Raw genomic sequence first — 18,995 nt, 5'->3', positions numbered from 1 at the left:
GGCATGTGTTGACTGCACTGATGTATCATGATGCTTTGATTCCTGCGTCGGCTGCACCGAAGCCTGATGCTTTGTGTAAGCATTGACTGAGACGACGCTTCATGGTGCACCGTGTGGTGTCAGCTGTAATGTTTCACTATGCACTGGTGTGTTGTGTGGCTTGTGCATGCACTTCTGTAACATTTTTGACATCTGTCTGTTTATGCGACAGGTCCATTATTGCCTGCGTCGAGGCCCTCGGTACCGAGTTGGAACTTGTTTAGGATCTCCTATGTATATTACCAGCCCAATAAAGGATGCCCTCCTCTTTTGAACAGACGGGTGATGAGACTTAGGCCCTGGAGACGATTGAGTCAACCTGCCATCCCAAGGAGGGGAGGAAGGGCTTCCTGTTTCTGAAGATCCTTTATCTTCTTCCCTGAGCTGGGTGATTTTTTGAGCATGTTGCCTTTGGGCCCAGGGAGTAATCCATCCACAGACCCTGCAGGTTGTTTGGTTGTGGTCTGAGCCTAGGCAAATATAACAATAATTATGTCCGTCTGTCACAGACATACTATGCCCACATTAGCAGTATTTAAAGCCGAGTAATTTTCTAGAGATAATAGCACTTAAAAGTGCTGTTTTGGGGATCGTGTAGTGAGTGAAATTAGATGAGGAGAAAAAATTTAGGAGAGAAGTAGCTCCACACTACTGCACATAATGCATAAAAAAAACAAACTAAGGAAGAGTCAGAGGAATGCGCGGGAACGACCGCGCAGGCTCAGCAGAGCAAAGCTCTGAAGCTTGCATAGCTCCGCCCCCGTTTCGCCAGATGACGTCACCCAGAAAGCATGGCTAATTCATCCTGCTTATCGACGGAAAAAAGGGGTAGAAAATAATATTTCTTTACAGAGAAGGTGGAAGTGGTAGAGACAAAAACAGTATCTGAATTCAAGAAAGCATGGGCTAAGCACATGGGACCTCAGAGGAAGTTACTGAAAGTGTACAGCTACATGAGCTGGGTGGATGGGCAAACTAGATAGGCCATATGGTCTTTTCTGCCATTATGTTTCTAGGTTTAAAGTGCATTCGGATAACTTTAAGCTTATCTGGATATATTGAAACATATCTGGTTAAATGACAGAAAAGAAAAAAGAAAACCCTTGCAAACCAATAGGCCCAATCCCCCACCCTGCTAAAAAAAACTGAAACTAATGTGGGTCATTAGTCACCAAAACCTCTCCCTTCCCTTTAAGTCCCCAAAAAGATTACAAGAAAGTTATAGGCTTATCAGCCTGAGCAGCTTCTCCCCCTACCGCCGCTGCTGTTATAGCAACTCTAGATGCTGTTAGGACTTCTACGATCGTAGTTTTCTCCCAGTGGCATAAGAATTTTGGAGGCATCGGGTGGGGCAGAAAGGTTTGGGTTGGGATTGCGGAGGAGGGTGGGCCACTTTTATTTTCAGTGGCCCACAACTTTCTTGTAATCTTTGGAGGCTTGGGAAAAGGTGAGGGGTGGGGGGGGGGGGGGGGGGGGGTTCCGGCACTATTGTCCACCTTAGTTTTAGTTTTAGTTTATTAGCAGGGTAGGATGTAGAAAATTGAGATTGTTGGCCTGCAAAGGTTTTTTTTTCCTTTTCCGCCATTTAACCAAATATTTCAATATTCAGTTAAGGAAAAATTAGTTCTTACCTGCTAATTTTCTTTCCTCAAATCCTACCAGACCAGTCCAGACAAATGGATTTTTCTCTCCTACCAGCAGATGAAGATAGAGAAAAAAAAGCGTTAATGTCTGCTTGGTACTTAACCCAGTGTGCCACCTCAGTAATTCTATATCAAAGATAACAAACCCTCCCCATTAGCATGGGGAAGGCAAAACTCTTGCTGGTGAACCACCAAACTATGCTTGACCCCCTCCTCCCTCCAAAGAGGAAAACAATCATAATAGTCTTATATATGTACACAGAAGAGCACTCTGAAGAACAAATGGGTGAGATTATAGACCGGTCTTATAAGACTCGAGGAAAGAAAATTAGAAAGTAAGAACACATTTTTTCTTTGTCCTCATCCACCAGACCAGTCCAGACAAATAGGATATATCCAAGCCACTCTAAACTGGGAGGGAACCTGAAAGACCCACTCACAAGACATCCGCCCCCAAAGGAAGAAGTGTTAGAGGCCTGCACTTCCAATTTGTAGTGACAAGAAAATGTATGTAAAGAAGACAATGTCATTGCCCTATGAATATCTTGCAGCTACAATAACTGACGGCCCACCCAAGAAGCCACTTTATCCTGAATGGCATGCGTCTTAAGACCATCAGGGATCACCATGCCCTTGAAAATGTATGCAGGTGCAATCGCCTGCTTAATTTATTTGGCAATAGTAGTCTTGGATACCTGCTCCCCTTTCACTGCCCTAAAAATCCTGACCACTTCCGGGTGAGAAGCCAGAGAAAGATTTTGTAACAAGAGAATGCAATAACATGCACCTTACAAAAATTTAGGGCTAAACCTTTCTACAATCCTGCCTGTAGAAAAGAAAGTTTGCAAAGAAATCATCGCTTCAAACGGAGAGAACTCCGCTCTCTGACACCAGGTTTCAAACACCCAACATAAAGAGAAGACTTCCTAGCCTGCAACAAGGTTAAAATCACCTTAAACTCCTGAAGCAGTCCTGATAACTTTCCAGTTAGCCAGACAAATCGCAATGATTAAATATCTGACCTTACATATAATGGAAAACCTTTTGTAAACATGGGCTTGTGAGAGCAAGAATTTCCCTTTGACAAGTTGGGCATGCACCTGTGATCTCCACACATACTTTCATTCCCTCAACTTAACCCTGCCTCTTTGCTTCTGTGGGTTAAAGCGACTGAGCTGTTATGTGCACGGAAAGGCAATTTTCTGACCTGTACACAAGTGTTCACCCAAGTAAACTGCCAAAGAGACAAGCTGCACCCAACCCCCAGTTATGTCTAGGACATGGAATAAAGCTGCTGATGTACCACCAAGAGCCGTGTCTCACCCACTCTTCCTGAACTCTACCACACATAGCGGTGTCTCAACACACTGCTAGCCTGCCATCTTGCACCAGGTCTCAACTGCTTTGCCCAAACTCTACCTCACACTGTGTCTTAGCATACTCTACCCCAATTCCACCTTGTACTATATCTCATCCATGTTGCCTAAACTATATCGCATGCTGTGTTTCACCCTTTCTAACCAAAGTCCAACTTGCACCTGAGCATACTCTACTAAAGCACTACCTCGTGCAGTATCTCAGCACGCGTAATTCCACCTCGTTGCTTTGTCCCAACTCCACCTTGCATCCGGTCTCAGCTGCTCTGCCAGACTACCACCTTGCACCACACTGCAGCTCGTTCTGGCAAACATTACACTCATTTCATGCTTTGGCACGCTCTGCCAAAACTCTGTCTCATTCCACGTATCACAAAGCATTTCTGTTGTACCCTGTATAGATATACTAAATGGAACACGTAGGCCCCAAAAACTTGCTCTGTTTAGAATACTGCCTGCAATAGACTTACATGTGGACAGTAGCAGCCTGGCAGACACGCTGACATGTCCCTGCAGATCTCCTTTTGATACACGGTGGAGCAAAGAGCAGTACAGGGAGAACCACAGGCCTGGAACTCAAAGGGAGGATCACAGCTGGTTTCTGGAGGCATTAAAATAAACAGCAAATAGAAAAGAGATGGCAAAGAGCACATAACCGAGTATCCAGCTGCCTGTCACATCATGTTCCCATCCCGTCACCCATCCCTGTCCCTGGGCCCCTATCACCTGAGGGCTTATAGATTCCTTTCTCTCAGGCTCTGTCCCCCACTTCCTCTCACATGAGCACTCACTGATCCCACAGCCTAAGTTCCATCTGTCCCCAGCAACCTGTCTCCTCGGCACTCACACACCCCGCCCTCCCCGAGCTCTGTCTCTAGCTCCCTCTTCCTCGGGCAGTTACATGGACCCACCCCCAAGTCCTTCCCCAGATCCCTTTTCACCTGAGCAATCAGAGAGGTCACACTTCCTCAGCTGTGTTCCCAGCTCATGGCATGATTTGTCTCCATAATTCGGGCCCAGCTGGTCTCGAAATCGCTGCTGGATGAGAGACTGACAAGAGCACTCGGTCCAGTCAGTCCATGGGCCCCAGGCACAGTCCCCTAGGAGGATGAGCCAAAGAAGGAACGAGTTAGCACGCAAAGCACAACACCTGGGAGCACAGCCCGCTCCTACAGACACGTGAATGAACTGCGCAAAACAAACAACGCTAAACTGAGTAAAGTGAGACATCCATCTCATGTGCTGCTTCAATCCCATATTCTAGGTGAACGAGGTGAGACTCTTACAAACCAGCTACTGACTGCTTGTCTCAAGGGCAATAGCAGCCTTTTTTATTGCCCCTGGGGAGATTCCCAAGTCATTTCCCGTAAGAGGTAAATGCCAGTTATATAAATGCTTAACAGTAGTAGCAGAGAAATCTGGATAAAAAAATCTGGTGTCTCACCACAGCACTAAAAAAGCTGCAAACATCCTTATGGTATGTGTATTGTAATTATGAGTGTATTATTGTACACTGCTTTTAATATTTTTATTGATTATGCAGTGCATAAATTTAAAAAATAAATACATTGCAATAACAGGTCATCACCATTAAGGTTTCATGTGCCAGCCCAAAGCTCAGCTTGGGTAAATCCTGATGTCTTGTTAAATTTATCCAAGGATGAGGACACTTTACCTCAATGCATTTATCATGATGCAGAAACCTAAGATATGGGTCTGGGAACCAGCAGGCTACGATTCTCTAGAAACCAATCAGCTTAGTATCAACAGATTTAATAGTGGCTGGGTAACATCCAACAAGTGTACAACAAGGAGCAGATAAAAGAAGCACAACCTAGTGACACCACAGGTCATGCGATCGTCAGGTTGGTACCTGCAGGCTACAACTCCCTAAAAGCCAACTGGATCAATGCCACAGATTGGCGGTGTCAACTACAAACAACCAAACCTCGATTCCCCGTTCTATAATATTATCAACCACCAACCACCAACCACTTCTGGGGAACTTCTGTGGTAGCTATATACGTAATAACCACTGTGTGATTATACCTTTCTATAGCATACCGTCTTTATTCTCAAAAAACTTTTTTTATATTTTTAATTATTTTTATTTATATTCTAAATCTTAAATTTAATTTTTCATTCTCCCTGACGGTGAATCCGTCTCCCCTATGTCATACACACTAGGCAGCTCCAACTCCTATAGGAAGTTACCAGCAATTGGGTGGGCATTGGCCCACAATAGAGAAGACGATAAGTACTGAATTTTAGAAGCGCATATGAAGTAGAGGAGTCGGGTTGACAAAGATACCTAACACCACTATCATGGTATAGGCCCAAACAGCAGATTCAGCAGTCATGCTGATCCACTATCGCCATCTTATGATGGAATTGTTTACACGTCTTAAAAGGGCTCCTGCTCTTTTTCAATGATTTTGATGTTGGCATTGCCATCTTTAGTTTCAAATTTGGTTACTTATGATTTTAGCGTAGTTTTCTTCTCAGCTGTGCTGACGTGGTTGACGAGATGAGAAGAAAAGGAAAACTGGTTCTTACCTGCTAATTTTTGTTCCTGTAGTACCACAGATCAGTCCAGACTGCTGGGTTATGCCTCCCTTCCAGCAGATGGAGACAGAGAAAAACTTGAAGGGCACCCCATCTTAACACGGTGTGCCACCTGCGTCCCTTCAGTATTAAGAATATCAAAGCAGAATAGAACAAAATGATACTAATGGGTAGATCAAGCAAGGATAGAATTAACAGCAACTACAACTATATACACGAAGTAAGCTCTTCTGTCGAGGTTTCTGGTGCCTGTAGTAAATCCTGTGGACATCTGGAAATAGAAGAGTAAGCAAGCGGACTCTCCAGCCAATAGACCCCCTCAACGGTGGGCGTCTGGACTGATCCGTGGTACTACAAGAATGAAAATTAGCAGGTAAGAACCAATTTTCCTTTCCCTGTGCGTACACAGATCAGTCAAGACTGCTGGGATGTACCAGTGCTTCCCTAAGTAGGGTAGGACCTGGAGAGTCCCGCTCGGATGACCTTACTGCCAAATGTCCCAAACACTGGAGCTTGAACATCTAGACGATAAAGTCTAGCAAAGTGTGTAGCGACTTCCAAGTTGCCGCTCTACAGATTTCCTGTGGCGATATGAGCTGGCTCTCTGCCCAGGAAGCTGCTTGTGAGTGGAAGGAATGCGCTTTGAGACCTTCCGGAACAGGTCACCCTCGACAAATATAAGCGGAAGCGATCACCTCTTTCAGCCACCAGGCAATTGTAGCCTTGGACACTTTATGACCCTTGTTGGGACCACGCCACAGTACAAAAAGATGATCTGAAACCCGAAAATCATTAGTGGCTTCGAGATACCGCAAGAGTACCCACTTAACATCAAGCCGTCTCAAATCTCTAGAGTGAGGAGCCTCCCAATCTAAATCCGGAAAGGCCGGAAGTTCCACCGACTGGTTTAAGTGGAAGCCCGAGACCACCTTCGGAAGAAAAGAAGGAACCGTTTCGAGCGACACCCCAGCCTCGGAAAAACGCAGGAAAGGTTCCCGACAGGACAATGCTTGAAGCTCCAAGACCTGTCTAGCGGAACAGATTGCCATCAAGAACACCGTTTTGAGAGTTAAATCCTTTAGGATAGCCTGCTTGAGGGGCTCGAAAGGAGGCTCACACAACACCTGTAACATCAGGTTGAGACTCCACGATGGACAAATGGGACAGACTGGGGGATTAAGGCGTTTTGCTACCTTCAGAAAATGACCCACATTGGGGTGAGAAGCAAGAGGTGCTCCCTCAATGCATCCTCTCAGGCAGCCCAAGGCTGTGACATGAACCTGTAAGGAACTGAAGGATAATCCCTTGCTTAACTCTTTCTGTAGAAAAGCCAGGATCTGAGCCACCAAAGCACGACGAGGGGAGATCCCTATCTCACAACACCAGGAATCAAAGACTTTCCAGACCCGAACATAGGTAAGGGAGGTAGAGGGCTTTCGTGCCTGGAGAAGTGTGGAAATGAGCTCCTCCAGGTATCCTTTCTTCCTCAATCTTCTCCTCTCAAAAGCCAGGCCACTAGACAAAAGCGATCCGCCTGGTCGAAAAATACTGGACCCTTGCACAGAAGGTTTGGAAGGTGTCCAAGGCGAAGAGGACCGTCCACCACTAGGTTGACTAGATCCGCAAACCATGGTCTCCGTGGCCACTCTAGCCCAACGAGGATAACCGTCCCCAGGTGAACCTCTATCCTCCTGAGGACCTTGCCCACCAGAGGCCAAGGAGAAAACACATAGATCAGGACGTCGCGGGGCCATGGGAGAACTAGGACGACTACTTCTTTTGCCCCATGTTCTCGTCTGTGACTGAAGAAGCATGGGGCCTTCGCATTTTTCTGGGTCGCCATCAAGTCTAGATATGGAGCACCCCACCAGCGAGAGAGTAGTGACATCGCCTCTTCAGACAGCTTCCACTCTTGGGATCTAGATGCTGCCGACTTAGAAAATCCGCTAGCACATTGTCGACTCCGGCTATGTGGAAGGCCTGCAGCCGAGCCAGATGGAGCTCCGCCCAGGCCATCAACTTGTCCGCCTCTGAGGCCACCTGCCGACTCTGAAGAGAAAACAAAAGAACTGCCTCAGACACCTGGGAGTGAGAAAGCGGGAATCTAAATGCAGAGCCATGGCAAAACCATCCACTCACAGAAGGTTTTTTTTTTTTTTTTTTTAAAGGCCTCTGCAGAGGAATGTATAATATCTGAGGCTAGGGCCGAGGGGGAGGGCACGGACCACTGGTACTCATCCCAGCCAGGCAGTCATCTCCCGGGGTCCACGAGCTACTGGGCCACCGACCCCTAGCTCAACCTACAACCAGGGGGGACGGTCCTCCTAGGACCTAGCGACTCCCTGGGAGGAACAGCATGGCAGAATCCTCTTCTGTTCCTTTTTTTTTTTTTAGGTCCTTGCTAACTGACCTTTTTTTTTTTTTTTCAAAACTTGCTTGACCAAACAATTGGCAAATATGAGGATCCCTAAATGAAAGAATCCCTTAAAGTATTAAATTTCTTTTTTCTTTAAGCTAAAGGAGGACCACAAGTTCTGCCACCTTTATCTGCTGGAGACAGAGACATACTGAAGGGACGCAGGTGGCACATCGTGTTAAGAGTGGGTGCCCTTCAAGTTTTTCTCTGTCTCCATCTGCTGGAAGGGAGGCATAATCCAGCAGTCTGGAGTGATCTGGGTACATACAGGGAATGTGACCCTTCGTGAAGCAGACAAAAACAGACTGAGGGAGGTGATGCAGCGACACCAGGGCAGGAACTACCATGCATGCCCAGAACGTAATCTAGAAGTTTCTGGGTTAGAGGAGAAAACAGATTGAATTGGCACCATTGGATGACGTCACCCATCTTGTGTGGCTGTATGTAATGTTTATCCTCAGAGAAAACTAGGAAGGCTGGATGGGAATTTATCTGCTGATATATTACATATATTTTACATATTCTGTAGATTTTATACTTGCAGTTCTGCATCAGATCTTGGGATACACCAATATCAATACATCTTTATTTATTTATTTAAATTTATTTAAATTTTTATATTCTGCTTTTTGGCGCTTCAAAGTGTACATCAAAGCAGATTACATTCAGGTACTATAGGCATTTCCCTATCCCCACAGGGCTTACAATCTAATTTTGTACCTGAGGCAATGGAGAGTAAAGTGACTTTGATCATCTTTTGAGTATTTTTTTTGTTTCAGTTACTGGGAACATTAAATTCCATTTTTTTTTTCTATTTTTCTTATGCCATTTTGATGTTTGTTATTATTGCTGCAAAGGATTGAAGCCTGCTGTCAGTCAACCCCTCAATTTTTCCTTTTCCAAACGAAACTAACCCAACTCATTCAACCTTTCCTCCTAGGTTACATTTTCCAAAACTCTCAGTCTTATCGTTGCTCTCCTCTGTGGTTTTTCAGCCATCTCCATGTTTCTCCTGAAGTGTGTGTGTGGGGGGGGGGGGGGGAGACCTCCCAAAAAAGGCCTCGAATTAAGTAGAACTACATCCCTAATGGGAGTGAGAGGGCACCTACCATCACAAGGCTGGGCATAGCAGGCCTGTGCTTCTACAAGCTCACTCTCATTACATGGGACATCCGAAGACTCAGGGGCCGGGCATTGACAGGTCCACTTCCTGCTGGCTATTCCAGCGCCACAGCTCCTGGAACAAGGACTCCAGTCTGACCATTTGCACCAGTCACTCTCTACAGGAGAGGAGAAAGGGAAAGAACGAGGGAGGGAGAAAAGGAAGGAGAAATGGGAGAGAACAGAGAGAGGAGACAGAGGCAATGAACAGAGACAGATGGAGCGAGTGGGAGAAAATGAGAAAGAAGCAGGATAAAGAGAAGGAGAGAGGCACAAAGAGAGAGCACAACGTGTTACTATGCATTGCAACGCGCTTCTTTAAGAAATAATGAGTTCCTCTTTACTGTCCGTGGTACACCATTTTTGAGCATAAGTGGGCATGCTGAGATTTATGCTGGTATTTTATAAACTGTGTTGGGAGCCACACAGTTTATAAAACATTGCATACTTTTTTCCTGTAAGTACACACGTACGTTTCAGTACATGCGAATATTTTCAGTGCAAGAAAATGCATACTTTCTCTACCCATTTTATAAACATACATGCGTATATTTTATGAACGTAATAACTGTAACAATTTAGGCATAATAACCCAGAATTAAATGCGGAGGCAGGAATTTTATAAAGTGTATGCATACTTCTCTTTGGAAAATATTTACTTTCGCACGAACTTGGAATCAATATCATCAGTTTGCTGATACCTCCAACAGTTCACCCAGACCGTCACCAGTTCACCTAGACCCTTCCATCATTTCACCCTGAGCCCCCACCAGGTCACCCAGCCTTCCTATCTAAATATTGCAGTCAAAAGACAAGTCTGATTTTAATTGCACGAGTCAATTATCAAGGTGTATAAGTGTACTGCCAAGCCTGGTAATATATGTGCGTATACCGCTCACAAAATATCAATTTATGCGTGTACTTCCGAATCTTACCCTAGATTGCCCTAAACCACTCCTTTTTTCCCTGTTAAAATTTCCAGGCACTACTTGAGGTTTATAAATAGGATGATGTGTATATATGTTACTTACATGAATATTTGCTAAATTTACATGTGCAATCCCCACATATCTCTTTGAAAATGACCTCCTCCAAGCTTTATTGTTTCTAATTGAACTGTAAAGATGAGGCTGGCTCAAGGGCTGCCAACTGCCATGGGAAAGACCTAGAATTCAGTTCAGAGCCCAGCTTCTGTTCTTTGGCCTGGTGGAACAGCACGCACTGTCCCCAGGGGCAAGAACACTAATTGGTGGCACCTGCTGGCCAGTCTCAGAGCGCGCACACATCGGATTACAGAGCGGGCCGCAGTCTGTGCGCCCTTGTCAAAGCGCCAACCAGAATGCAAAAAATACTCAACATTCCACAGCCAGCTCTCTGTGGGTTTGCAATTTAAAAAATCTCAGTCCAACAAAGGAATGGTTTACATGCAGTGCTATTCCACTTACCCCTACAAGGAGAAATGGTGCATTCCTGTACTTCGCTATCTGAACCCAGACAGTCTGAACCATTGTTACGGGGAGGAGGATTGATGCATGCTCTGGTACGAATCTGAGTGCCTTGGCCACAGGTGACGGGACAGTCTGACCAGGGAGACCAAGGGGTCCAGGACCCATCCACTGAGAGGGGGAAGAGGAATATAGCAGTTAGATGAGTAAGATTGCTCTCCAGAGTGCAGCTCAGCAGCACATCAGCATGGTGTGTCCAGATGTGCAGAGCATCTCAATCCTAGCTCAATGAGCTAACATCACTCGCTCTGAAAAATGTCTCTTACTGCATACGAGGGTCATTCCATGAGGTCTGGACGAAGGGAGGGTAATTTTCAAAGGCATTATCAAGGGTAAAACAGTGCTTTACTCAGAAATGGCCTGTTATAAAATTGCCTGCCTGATATGCGGGGTAAGCTTACATGCATAGAGCCTGAACGTGAGTAAAGCCTACCAGAGTGAGCTGAGGCAGGGTTGGGGAGGGATTTACACTTATGCACATACATTTACATTTTCAAAAGTATATACATAAATCTTTCCAAAAAAATATCTGCGATCTGTCTAATATCAAAGGGGGAGATGTTGGGAGGAGGTAGGATTAGAAAAGCAGGGTTAAAGTGCAAACCTCTTTCATCTACATGCGAGCATATGCTGTGCGCTTTAATGTCTGGGAACTGTGAGTTGCCTTTTTCTGTATTTTCTGTTAAGCTATGACAGTTTGGCGAAAGTTGAAGTACAGAACAAAATCTGCGCACAAATATCAGGTGTAAATGAGCGTGGGTAACTTTTTCTAGGACAGTTTTCAAAGGGAAAGTCCAGGCGTACCTTCCCTTTGAAAGTCCGCAGGTAACCAACCTCTGAATCAATGCGGGCAGCTACAAAACGATCCTCCTAGAGGGCGATATTCAAAAGATCCAGGTGCGTAACTTAAGGAGTCAGGCGTCTAAAACGTGGGCGGGGGGTCCGGTCGGGGGATCGAGGTTTGGCACTAAAAGCATCTAAAGTTAGGAGAATGAATGGCAGGACTCAATTTAGGGACCTCGGTTTTAAGTGCTTAAAGTCAAGCACCTGTTTGATGCCCGAAACATAGGCCCCTAAGTTCGGCCTAACCTAGGTGCTCATCTATTTTTTTTTTTTTTAAATATCAGCCTCACAGAATATAAAGTGAAGCAGAGAGCTTCTGGTAGCGCAAACCATATAGAATGACTCTTTTGCACCAAATCGTAGGGCCTGCGTTTTCTGCGAGTACTTTCCCCCCCCAGATAAGAGTTAAAAGTGCAATCTACGCCCGTTGTTTTCCTGCCCCTCGCCTAAACGCGCCCCTGGGAATTCCTCCTTTACACGTGCAGTGAGGGAGGGCGGTTTGCAGTGAGCCGGTTTTCATCGGAGGGTTTTTTTTTCCTATGGGGACCCGTTTCCCCCCCTGAGTCCATCCCCTTCCATCCTCCACAGCACAGCCCTTTCATTTAGGACGCCCGTTCTAGTTCTACCTCGTTCTCACCTTTACAGTCCACATCCTGGCAGTAAATCCCCTCTGGAGTGCAGATGCTGCCAATAAAAATTAAAAAAAATGAACAAAAGGATGAAAGGAGTTCTATTTTAATGACTCGTGCCTTTATTCTAAAACATTCCAGCACGTGGTAGAACAGAGCTGGAAAGGGGACTTGACCGTTCAAGGGAATGGTCACAGCGTTAGAGGACCTCTCACCGATATGGGTACTCAGGTGGCTACCCCGTGCCATATCTGGGCTATGGATAAATGGAGGACTGTGGTTTACCAGTCCTGTTGATCTTGTACCTTTCACAAGCATAACATTTTTTTCTTGTATTTAAAACGGAGCTGGAAAGGGTGGCTTCTTCTCCCATGATGGACAGTCATTGAGTAAGAGCTGGTGTCCAGAGTGGTGCCCCCCACTGCAGACCTATACTGCCCACCCATGGGAGAGACTTCCAGCGCACAGCCTGCTCCTCTCAGCCTCAGTCCATCCTACAGAAACAGGGACCTTTGCTTTTTCAGTTTTTATTTATTTTTCCCGAGAATTTATGAGTGTTTGTTACAGCAAGAACAAAAATCATATTTACCCGGAAAAATGATACGTCATTTCTCCCCTCTGATCTCTCGTTTTAGTTCTTGTTGTAAAAAGCACCAATAATTTTTTTGAGGAAAATAAAATAAAAACTGAAAACAAGGTCTCTATGGATAAATAACCCTTCAGGGGCTTCAGCTGAATTAGTCTGCATTTTAATGCATGCCCGGTGTTTCCTTCAGTCACTTCCTCTAGCAAAAAGAATTCCACAGCCTTGCCACTCTCTGCGACTATAAAGCTCCCTAATACCACTGCATGCCCACAGCTACTACTCAGATTATTCTGTTTCACACGCTGCCATTTCCCTTCTGGATCCTAAAGGTCCTCGCTTGTCCCCTTCCATCCCTGCTGTTTTGGCTCCAGGGTGAATATATTGAGTTTTGTTCATCTTTCCTGCATCTGCTATCTTACACCCTTACCAGACTTGTGGTCACCCGGGGTGGGGGAGAGAGAGAGAATACATTATGTGACGTAGTGACGTCACTGCCTTGGGCGTCTGGACACCCTTGGTCACCGCTCTCCGTAGAGGCTTTGCTTCCCCCCAGCTCCTTCTCCGTGAATATGTGGATTCTTCCCTCTCCTGTGGGTGCTTATTTTCCTACCTCAGACTCTCCTCTGAGGATGTTTTATAAATTTCCTATCTCCCTCTTTTTTCAACAAGAGCATGAATTCTCATCTCCCTCCCTTAGTTTCCAAACTTCCCCTCCTTCTTATGTGTTCAGCTTCCCTCTTCCCCCTCTCCTCTGTGCGTGCTCTGTTGTGCACATCCCTTAACAGTAGACATGGGGGTAACCTGTATGGAGTGGCAGTTACTACCCTTAACAGTAGACATGGGGGTAACCTGTATGGAATGGCAGTTACTGCCCTTAACAGAAGGCATGGGGGTAACTTGTATGAGTGTCAGTTACTACCCTTAACAGATTGAATGGGGGTAACTTGTATGGAGTGGCAGTTACTGCCCTTAACAGAAGGCATGGGGGTAACTTGTATGGAGTGTCAGTTACTACCCTTAACAGATTGAATGGGGGTAACCTGTATGGAGTGGCAGTTACTACCCTTAACAGTAGACATGGGGGTAACCTGTATGGAGTGGCAGTTACTACCCTTAACAGTAGACATGGGGGTAACCTGTATGGAGTGGCAGTTACTACCCTTAACAGTAGACATGGGGGTAACCTGTATGGAGTGGCAGTTACTACCCTTAACAGTAGACATGAGGTAACCTGTATGGAGTGACAGTTACTACCCTTAACAGTAGACATGAGGTAACCTGTATGGAGTGGCAGTTACTGCCCTTTACAGTAGACATGAGGTAACCTGTATGGCGTGTCAGTTACTGCTCTTAACAGTAGACATGGGGGTAACTTGTATGGAGTGTCAGTTACTACCCTTAACAGATTGAATGGGGGTAACTTGTATGGAATGGCAGTTACTGCCCTTAACAGATTGAATGGGGGTAACTTGTATGGGGTGTCAGTTACTGCCCTTAACAGAAGGCATGGGGGTAACCTGTATGAGGTGGCAGTTACTACCCTTAACAGATTGAATGGGGGTAACTTGTATGGAGTGGCAGTTACTGCCCTTAACAATAGGCATGGAGGTAACCTGCACGGAGCAACAATTACTACCAAAAGTAACCTGCTATGTTACCATGTCCCTTTTCCCCATTGATGTTCAGTTTTCTACCACTCTCTTTCCCCCTAGAATTCCCAATTCTCCACCTCCCCCTCCTGTTTGGGTTCTCAGTTTCCCAATTCCCCTCGGTCTGCAGTGCTACAAAGGAGGATGGAACCAGAGCCCTCCATACAAGAAAACTGTAATTAGCCTGTACAGACACTGACCACTGCTGGCACTCTCCGACCAGAAACGTGTACCCCAGGTGGCTCTCCTGGCCATCGTGCACACACAAAGGAGGGCACGAACCCTCGTAACAGGGCCGGGTTCGTGTCTGCGCGGTCCAGCAGTCTTCGCTCGATAATTCAGATGTCGATGTCCTGTTTATCACCAGCCGTGAAAACACAAGCAAAAGAAAGCAAGGTGCTTCTAAAACATGATATTCTTTAAACTTCCCACCATCTCCTCCTCCCTCCCCCCCCCCAACGTTTTCCACACAAGGCCCTTACTTAACTGAAAGGGAAATACCATTTAGTGGTAACTCCCATCCAGCCAGATCTCTTGCACTATGTCCTACATCACCTCCTGCTGGTTGAGGCTGGGATTGCAGGCGCTGAGTGTTGCCACATCCAGCATCCATGCATCAATCACTACAGCGCCTCCTGCTGAGAGAGGCTGGGACTACAGGAGCTCTAATGTGGCGGTGAGGAGATAAACCGAAAGAATTTGCTATTCTCTCACCTGAATCTGCTTTGCAGCCCCTTCCCACATGTAACACTGCACTGGGACCAGGTGGACCACAGACTCCATTCGCAGTCCAATGCGGGGCAGGTATTGTTGGTGCATGCCAAGCGTCCATCAGCACAGGTGCAATTATTGCACTCATCCACATGCATGCTTCCAGGTGCCCAGCTGTGCCCGTGGATGTCCGTGCATTCGCACTGCCGGGGTGGCACGCAGGTACCATCCTGTTCCAGGAGCCCTGAGCAGAACACACCAGCAGAACAAGTGTTAAACTTGCTTGGTTTTGATTGTAAATATTACTACCCTTACCATAAGGCTTGGGGGTCATCGCACAAAGCAGCAGATATTACCATAAGAAGTTTGCTAAGCAGACTGTGTTAACCCTCTGGTCCTTTTCTGCCGTCATCACTGTGTTACTAAATATGTTACTATGTCTTATGGGTTGAAGGGGAGGGGGTGGAGTTAGGGAGCAGGTCATCCCTGTGCGCGTGGCATTGTTTCTTTTTTTAATTTCAGGGGGGTCAATCCCACCTCAGTTGGCGGGGTGGGGGTTGCCATTGACTCCAGGGTTGATTTTTTTTACTTGGGGGAGGGCCATTTTTTTGGGCCTCTGACCTTTTAATTTTCCCACAGGAGTATCGAGAATTCACATTAGCGTTATATGATGCTCCCTCAGGGAAATACCTACAGCTCTCTTAAACATGATAAAATAACGGGGCTGACTTTTTTTCTAAGTCAGCTATGTTATTTTATTTACATAGGTTTGTCTATGCATAAGCTCTTTGCATGCATTAGGCAATTTTATGCATGCAAATGCATGCAAATCAGCTTATTTCCATAGGGGGAGGAAATATTTTGTTATATCGTGCGACAGTGCCACGATATGGCGATACTGCACAATAAACAGCATTTAATGCACGTTACATGCCATTTAATGCACGATATCGCCTCAACGTGACATAGCAAATCTAGGCCTTAGCCAGATAAATGCTAAAGTGTAAGAAGGCTGAGTATATTCAATAGCACAGCCACACTACTGAATATTTCAACCAAGTTAGCCGGATAAGTTTATCCAACTAAATTAGGCAGCTGAATAGCAGCTGAATATTGTGCCCATTATCCTTTAAAGCTCAGTCACAGTCCCAAACAGAAAATAATATTTATTTATTATTTATTTATTTATTATTTTTATATACCGACATTCATCTCAATTGAGATAGGTCTAATTCCCCTCAGCAAGCACAATAATTTAGCAAGTTAGATAGACTCCACTTTTTATCCAGTAGAAACTCCTGCTCTCACCAGCGATTGCTTCAGAAGCAACTCCCACCTTAATGGTGTATGTTGCTGACTCTCCCAAACCTTCTCCCTCTGCTGTGGTCGGTACCTGGATATCAGACTGTACGGGTTCACACCACTGAAGAAAACCACTGGAACGCCGACACTACAAAAGAGCCTCCCATCTGGTAACATCCCGAGCAAAGGCCCGTCTCCGAAGATGTTCTGCTGCTGAACACACCGAATATCCCCTTACCTGGCGGGCATCGGCAGCCGGGCTCGCAGGCCTGCCCATCCTGGCAGGCGATGCCTTGCTGGTAGTCCGAGCAGTGCCGTGGACATCTATTGGCACAGTCCGCATTCTCCATCTCCGGGGGACAGCCTTCGGCTTGGAGCGGCAGGTGCACGGAAATCACAGGTGGAAGGAAAGGGAAAGGGAAGGAAGGGAAGAAAGAGAATACAGTACAAGTAATGAGTTCAAATTATTGCAGGGGGCACCAGGAAGACCTTTCTAACTGTGAGGAGAGTCAAGCACCGCAAACAAGCTAACCTTGGGAGGTGACGGGGCATCCATTATTAGAGACTTTTAGGGTTAGACAAATGTCTGCCTGGAACGTTCTGCTTGGAGCTGGAGTAAGGGGAGAGGGACTGGATCAATGTTTCTAAACCCAGTCTTCAGAGAGCACCTGGCCGGCCAGACTGTCATGTGATGCATGACGAACGTGCATGATATATACATTGGTATAGAAAGAGGAGTGCATGCAAAAATATCTTGTGCACATTTGTTGTAGACAGCCTGAAAGCCAGATTGGCTGAGGTGGTCTCTGAGGACCACTGGACTAAATGATCTGATTCTATAAATCGTTATTAGTCATACTTCACTTCTGTAACATATACTTGGAGGGCGATTGTCCGTCCCCACCCACGTGACTCACAGGCCTGCAGGTACTTTGCATTCATGGACCTGCAGGCCAAATTTCAAAGGGAACCTCTCCGCAGACTTCCTCTTTCAAGATCCACGGCGGCTGCGTGCTTTGCAAGTGCAGAGCATGTGGGTTAAACAATGCACGGGGATTCCACAATGAAATCTCCGATGCACTTTAGCCAGCCTGCCTTGGGCCTGCTCCCAGACCTGCCCCTTTTCCTGCAACATTCAATTTTCAAAGGGGATTTTCCACGGTTAACCCCCCATTTATCAAGAGAAATCCCACAGGAAAACTGCACCTTTAAAGATTAGGTGAAGAGTAACTATCTAGTGACCAGGAGGCACTAACAGTGACTACTGAATGGAGTAGTCATATTCTTGCCTAACAAAGGCAAGTAAAGTGAAGTTACTTACCTTTAATGGGTGTTCTCCATGGACAGCAGGACAAATTGCCTCACAAGTGGGTGATGTTATCCAATGGCACAGAGATTGGGATATGCTCTCTCTTAGCTCAGAATTTTCTAGAAATGTTTCTGAACATGTGCGGGTCTTCCCACGTTAGCATCACCAAGCACATCTCCACAGTCTAATTCAGAAGTTTTACAGCTTTTCAGGGAGGATTGAGGAATTGTGTGGCTGTTTGTCCTGCTATTCATGGAGAGCACCTATTCTAGGGAAGAAACGTTGCTTTCTCCATGCCATGGACATACAAGAAGCTGTAGTCTTATTTAATCACGTTCTGTAACATTGCATGTCCAAAAATATTGTCTTTGTGTGACTCGTTATGCAGAGTGTAAAGCTTGGTAAAGGCATGCATTGATGACCATGTTGCTGCTTTACAAATATCTTGAATGGATGTATAATAGCTCTCAAGTTGATTACGCTGGGAACACATACAGCAACAGATGTGTCGGCCACGGTTGAACTAGAGCATCGATGCCCTCCAATCTGACCTCTCTTCTGCGACTGAAAAACTGACCCATCTTTGAATTTGTTGGAGTCGATGTGGTCTAGCGCTGGTTTTCCCCACTTTGCCTGCAGCAAAGCGAAGGCCTCGACTGACAACTCCCACTCCTCTGGGTCCAGACGCTTTCTTCGGAGGAAGTCCGCCTGCACATTGTCCACCCTTGCGAAATGAGAAGCAGCTAATCTCACCAGATGTTTCTCCGCCCACATGAACAGAGCTTGCGCCTCCTGAGCCACTAGCCAACTATCAGCTCGATACTGTAACGTTCGGTTGAAGATTTCCCGTCTGTAACGTGCTGTGAGCGCACAATTCGGACGCGTAAGGCGATCCAGCGATACAGTCTCCAGTTTCACGCGTCCTTAGCGCTTCTTAAAACAGACGCATAACCCTTTCCGCACGCAGCATGTATATGATATGTAAATGAACTAATTAGCTGTATAATGAAGGAATTAGCTATTCCCCTCCGATACTGTGACGCGCGCTCAGATTATCTCCTTTGTAACCCGCTATTTTGCCGCGGCCTTAACGTGTTAGTTTACCACTACCCTCTACGTGGTGTTAGTGTGGTGTTCAAAAATTAAAACGGGAATAAAGTGTAAAAAATGGTGTAAAAAAAGTGTAAAAACATTGCTTACCTGCCCTGGCCCCGTCCGGTCTCCAGTGCAGCCCCAGTCCTCCCGAAGCAAAAAAAAAAAA

At 46.0% G+C, this 18,995-nt stretch overlaps 1 protein-coding gene across 1 annotated transcript in view; it reads right to left on the bottom strand.

Annotated features, from left to right (window-relative positions):
• LOC115083210 (SCO-spondin-like) overlaps positions 1 to 18,995 on the bottom strand; it is a 508,366-nt gene that overhangs the window by 87,313 nt on the left and 402,058 nt on the right. Inside the window, exons 88-95 of the mRNA XM_029587016.1 lie at positions 16,664 to 16,795; positions 15,127 to 15,367; positions 14,613 to 14,765; positions 12,186 to 12,232; positions 10,646 to 10,816; positions 9,149 to 9,319; positions 4,000 to 4,158; positions 3,529 to 3,659 (exon numbers count right to left, since the gene is read on the bottom strand). Coding sequence (XP_029442876.1) covers positions 3,529 to 3,659; positions 4,000 to 4,158; positions 9,149 to 9,319; positions 10,646 to 10,816; positions 12,186 to 12,232; positions 14,613 to 14,765; positions 15,127 to 15,367; positions 16,664 to 16,795 — 1,205 coding nt within the window. The remainder of the gene's footprint in view (positions 1 to 3,528; positions 3,660 to 3,999; positions 4,159 to 9,148; positions 9,320 to 10,645; positions 10,817 to 12,185; positions 12,233 to 14,612; positions 14,766 to 15,126; positions 15,368 to 16,663; positions 16,796 to 18,995) is intronic.

Source organism: Rhinatrema bivittatum, chromosome 2 (genome assembly GCF_901001135.1).
Source record: "Rhinatrema bivittatum chromosome 2, aRhiBiv1.1, whole genome shotgun sequence".
In the NCBI taxonomy this organism is placed as follows: domain Eukaryota; kingdom Metazoa; phylum Chordata; class Amphibia; order Gymnophiona; family Rhinatrematidae; genus Rhinatrema; species Rhinatrema bivittatum.
The sequence above is the reverse complement of the archived record's forward strand: the minus strand, read 5'-3'. Positions and strand labels throughout refer to the sequence as shown.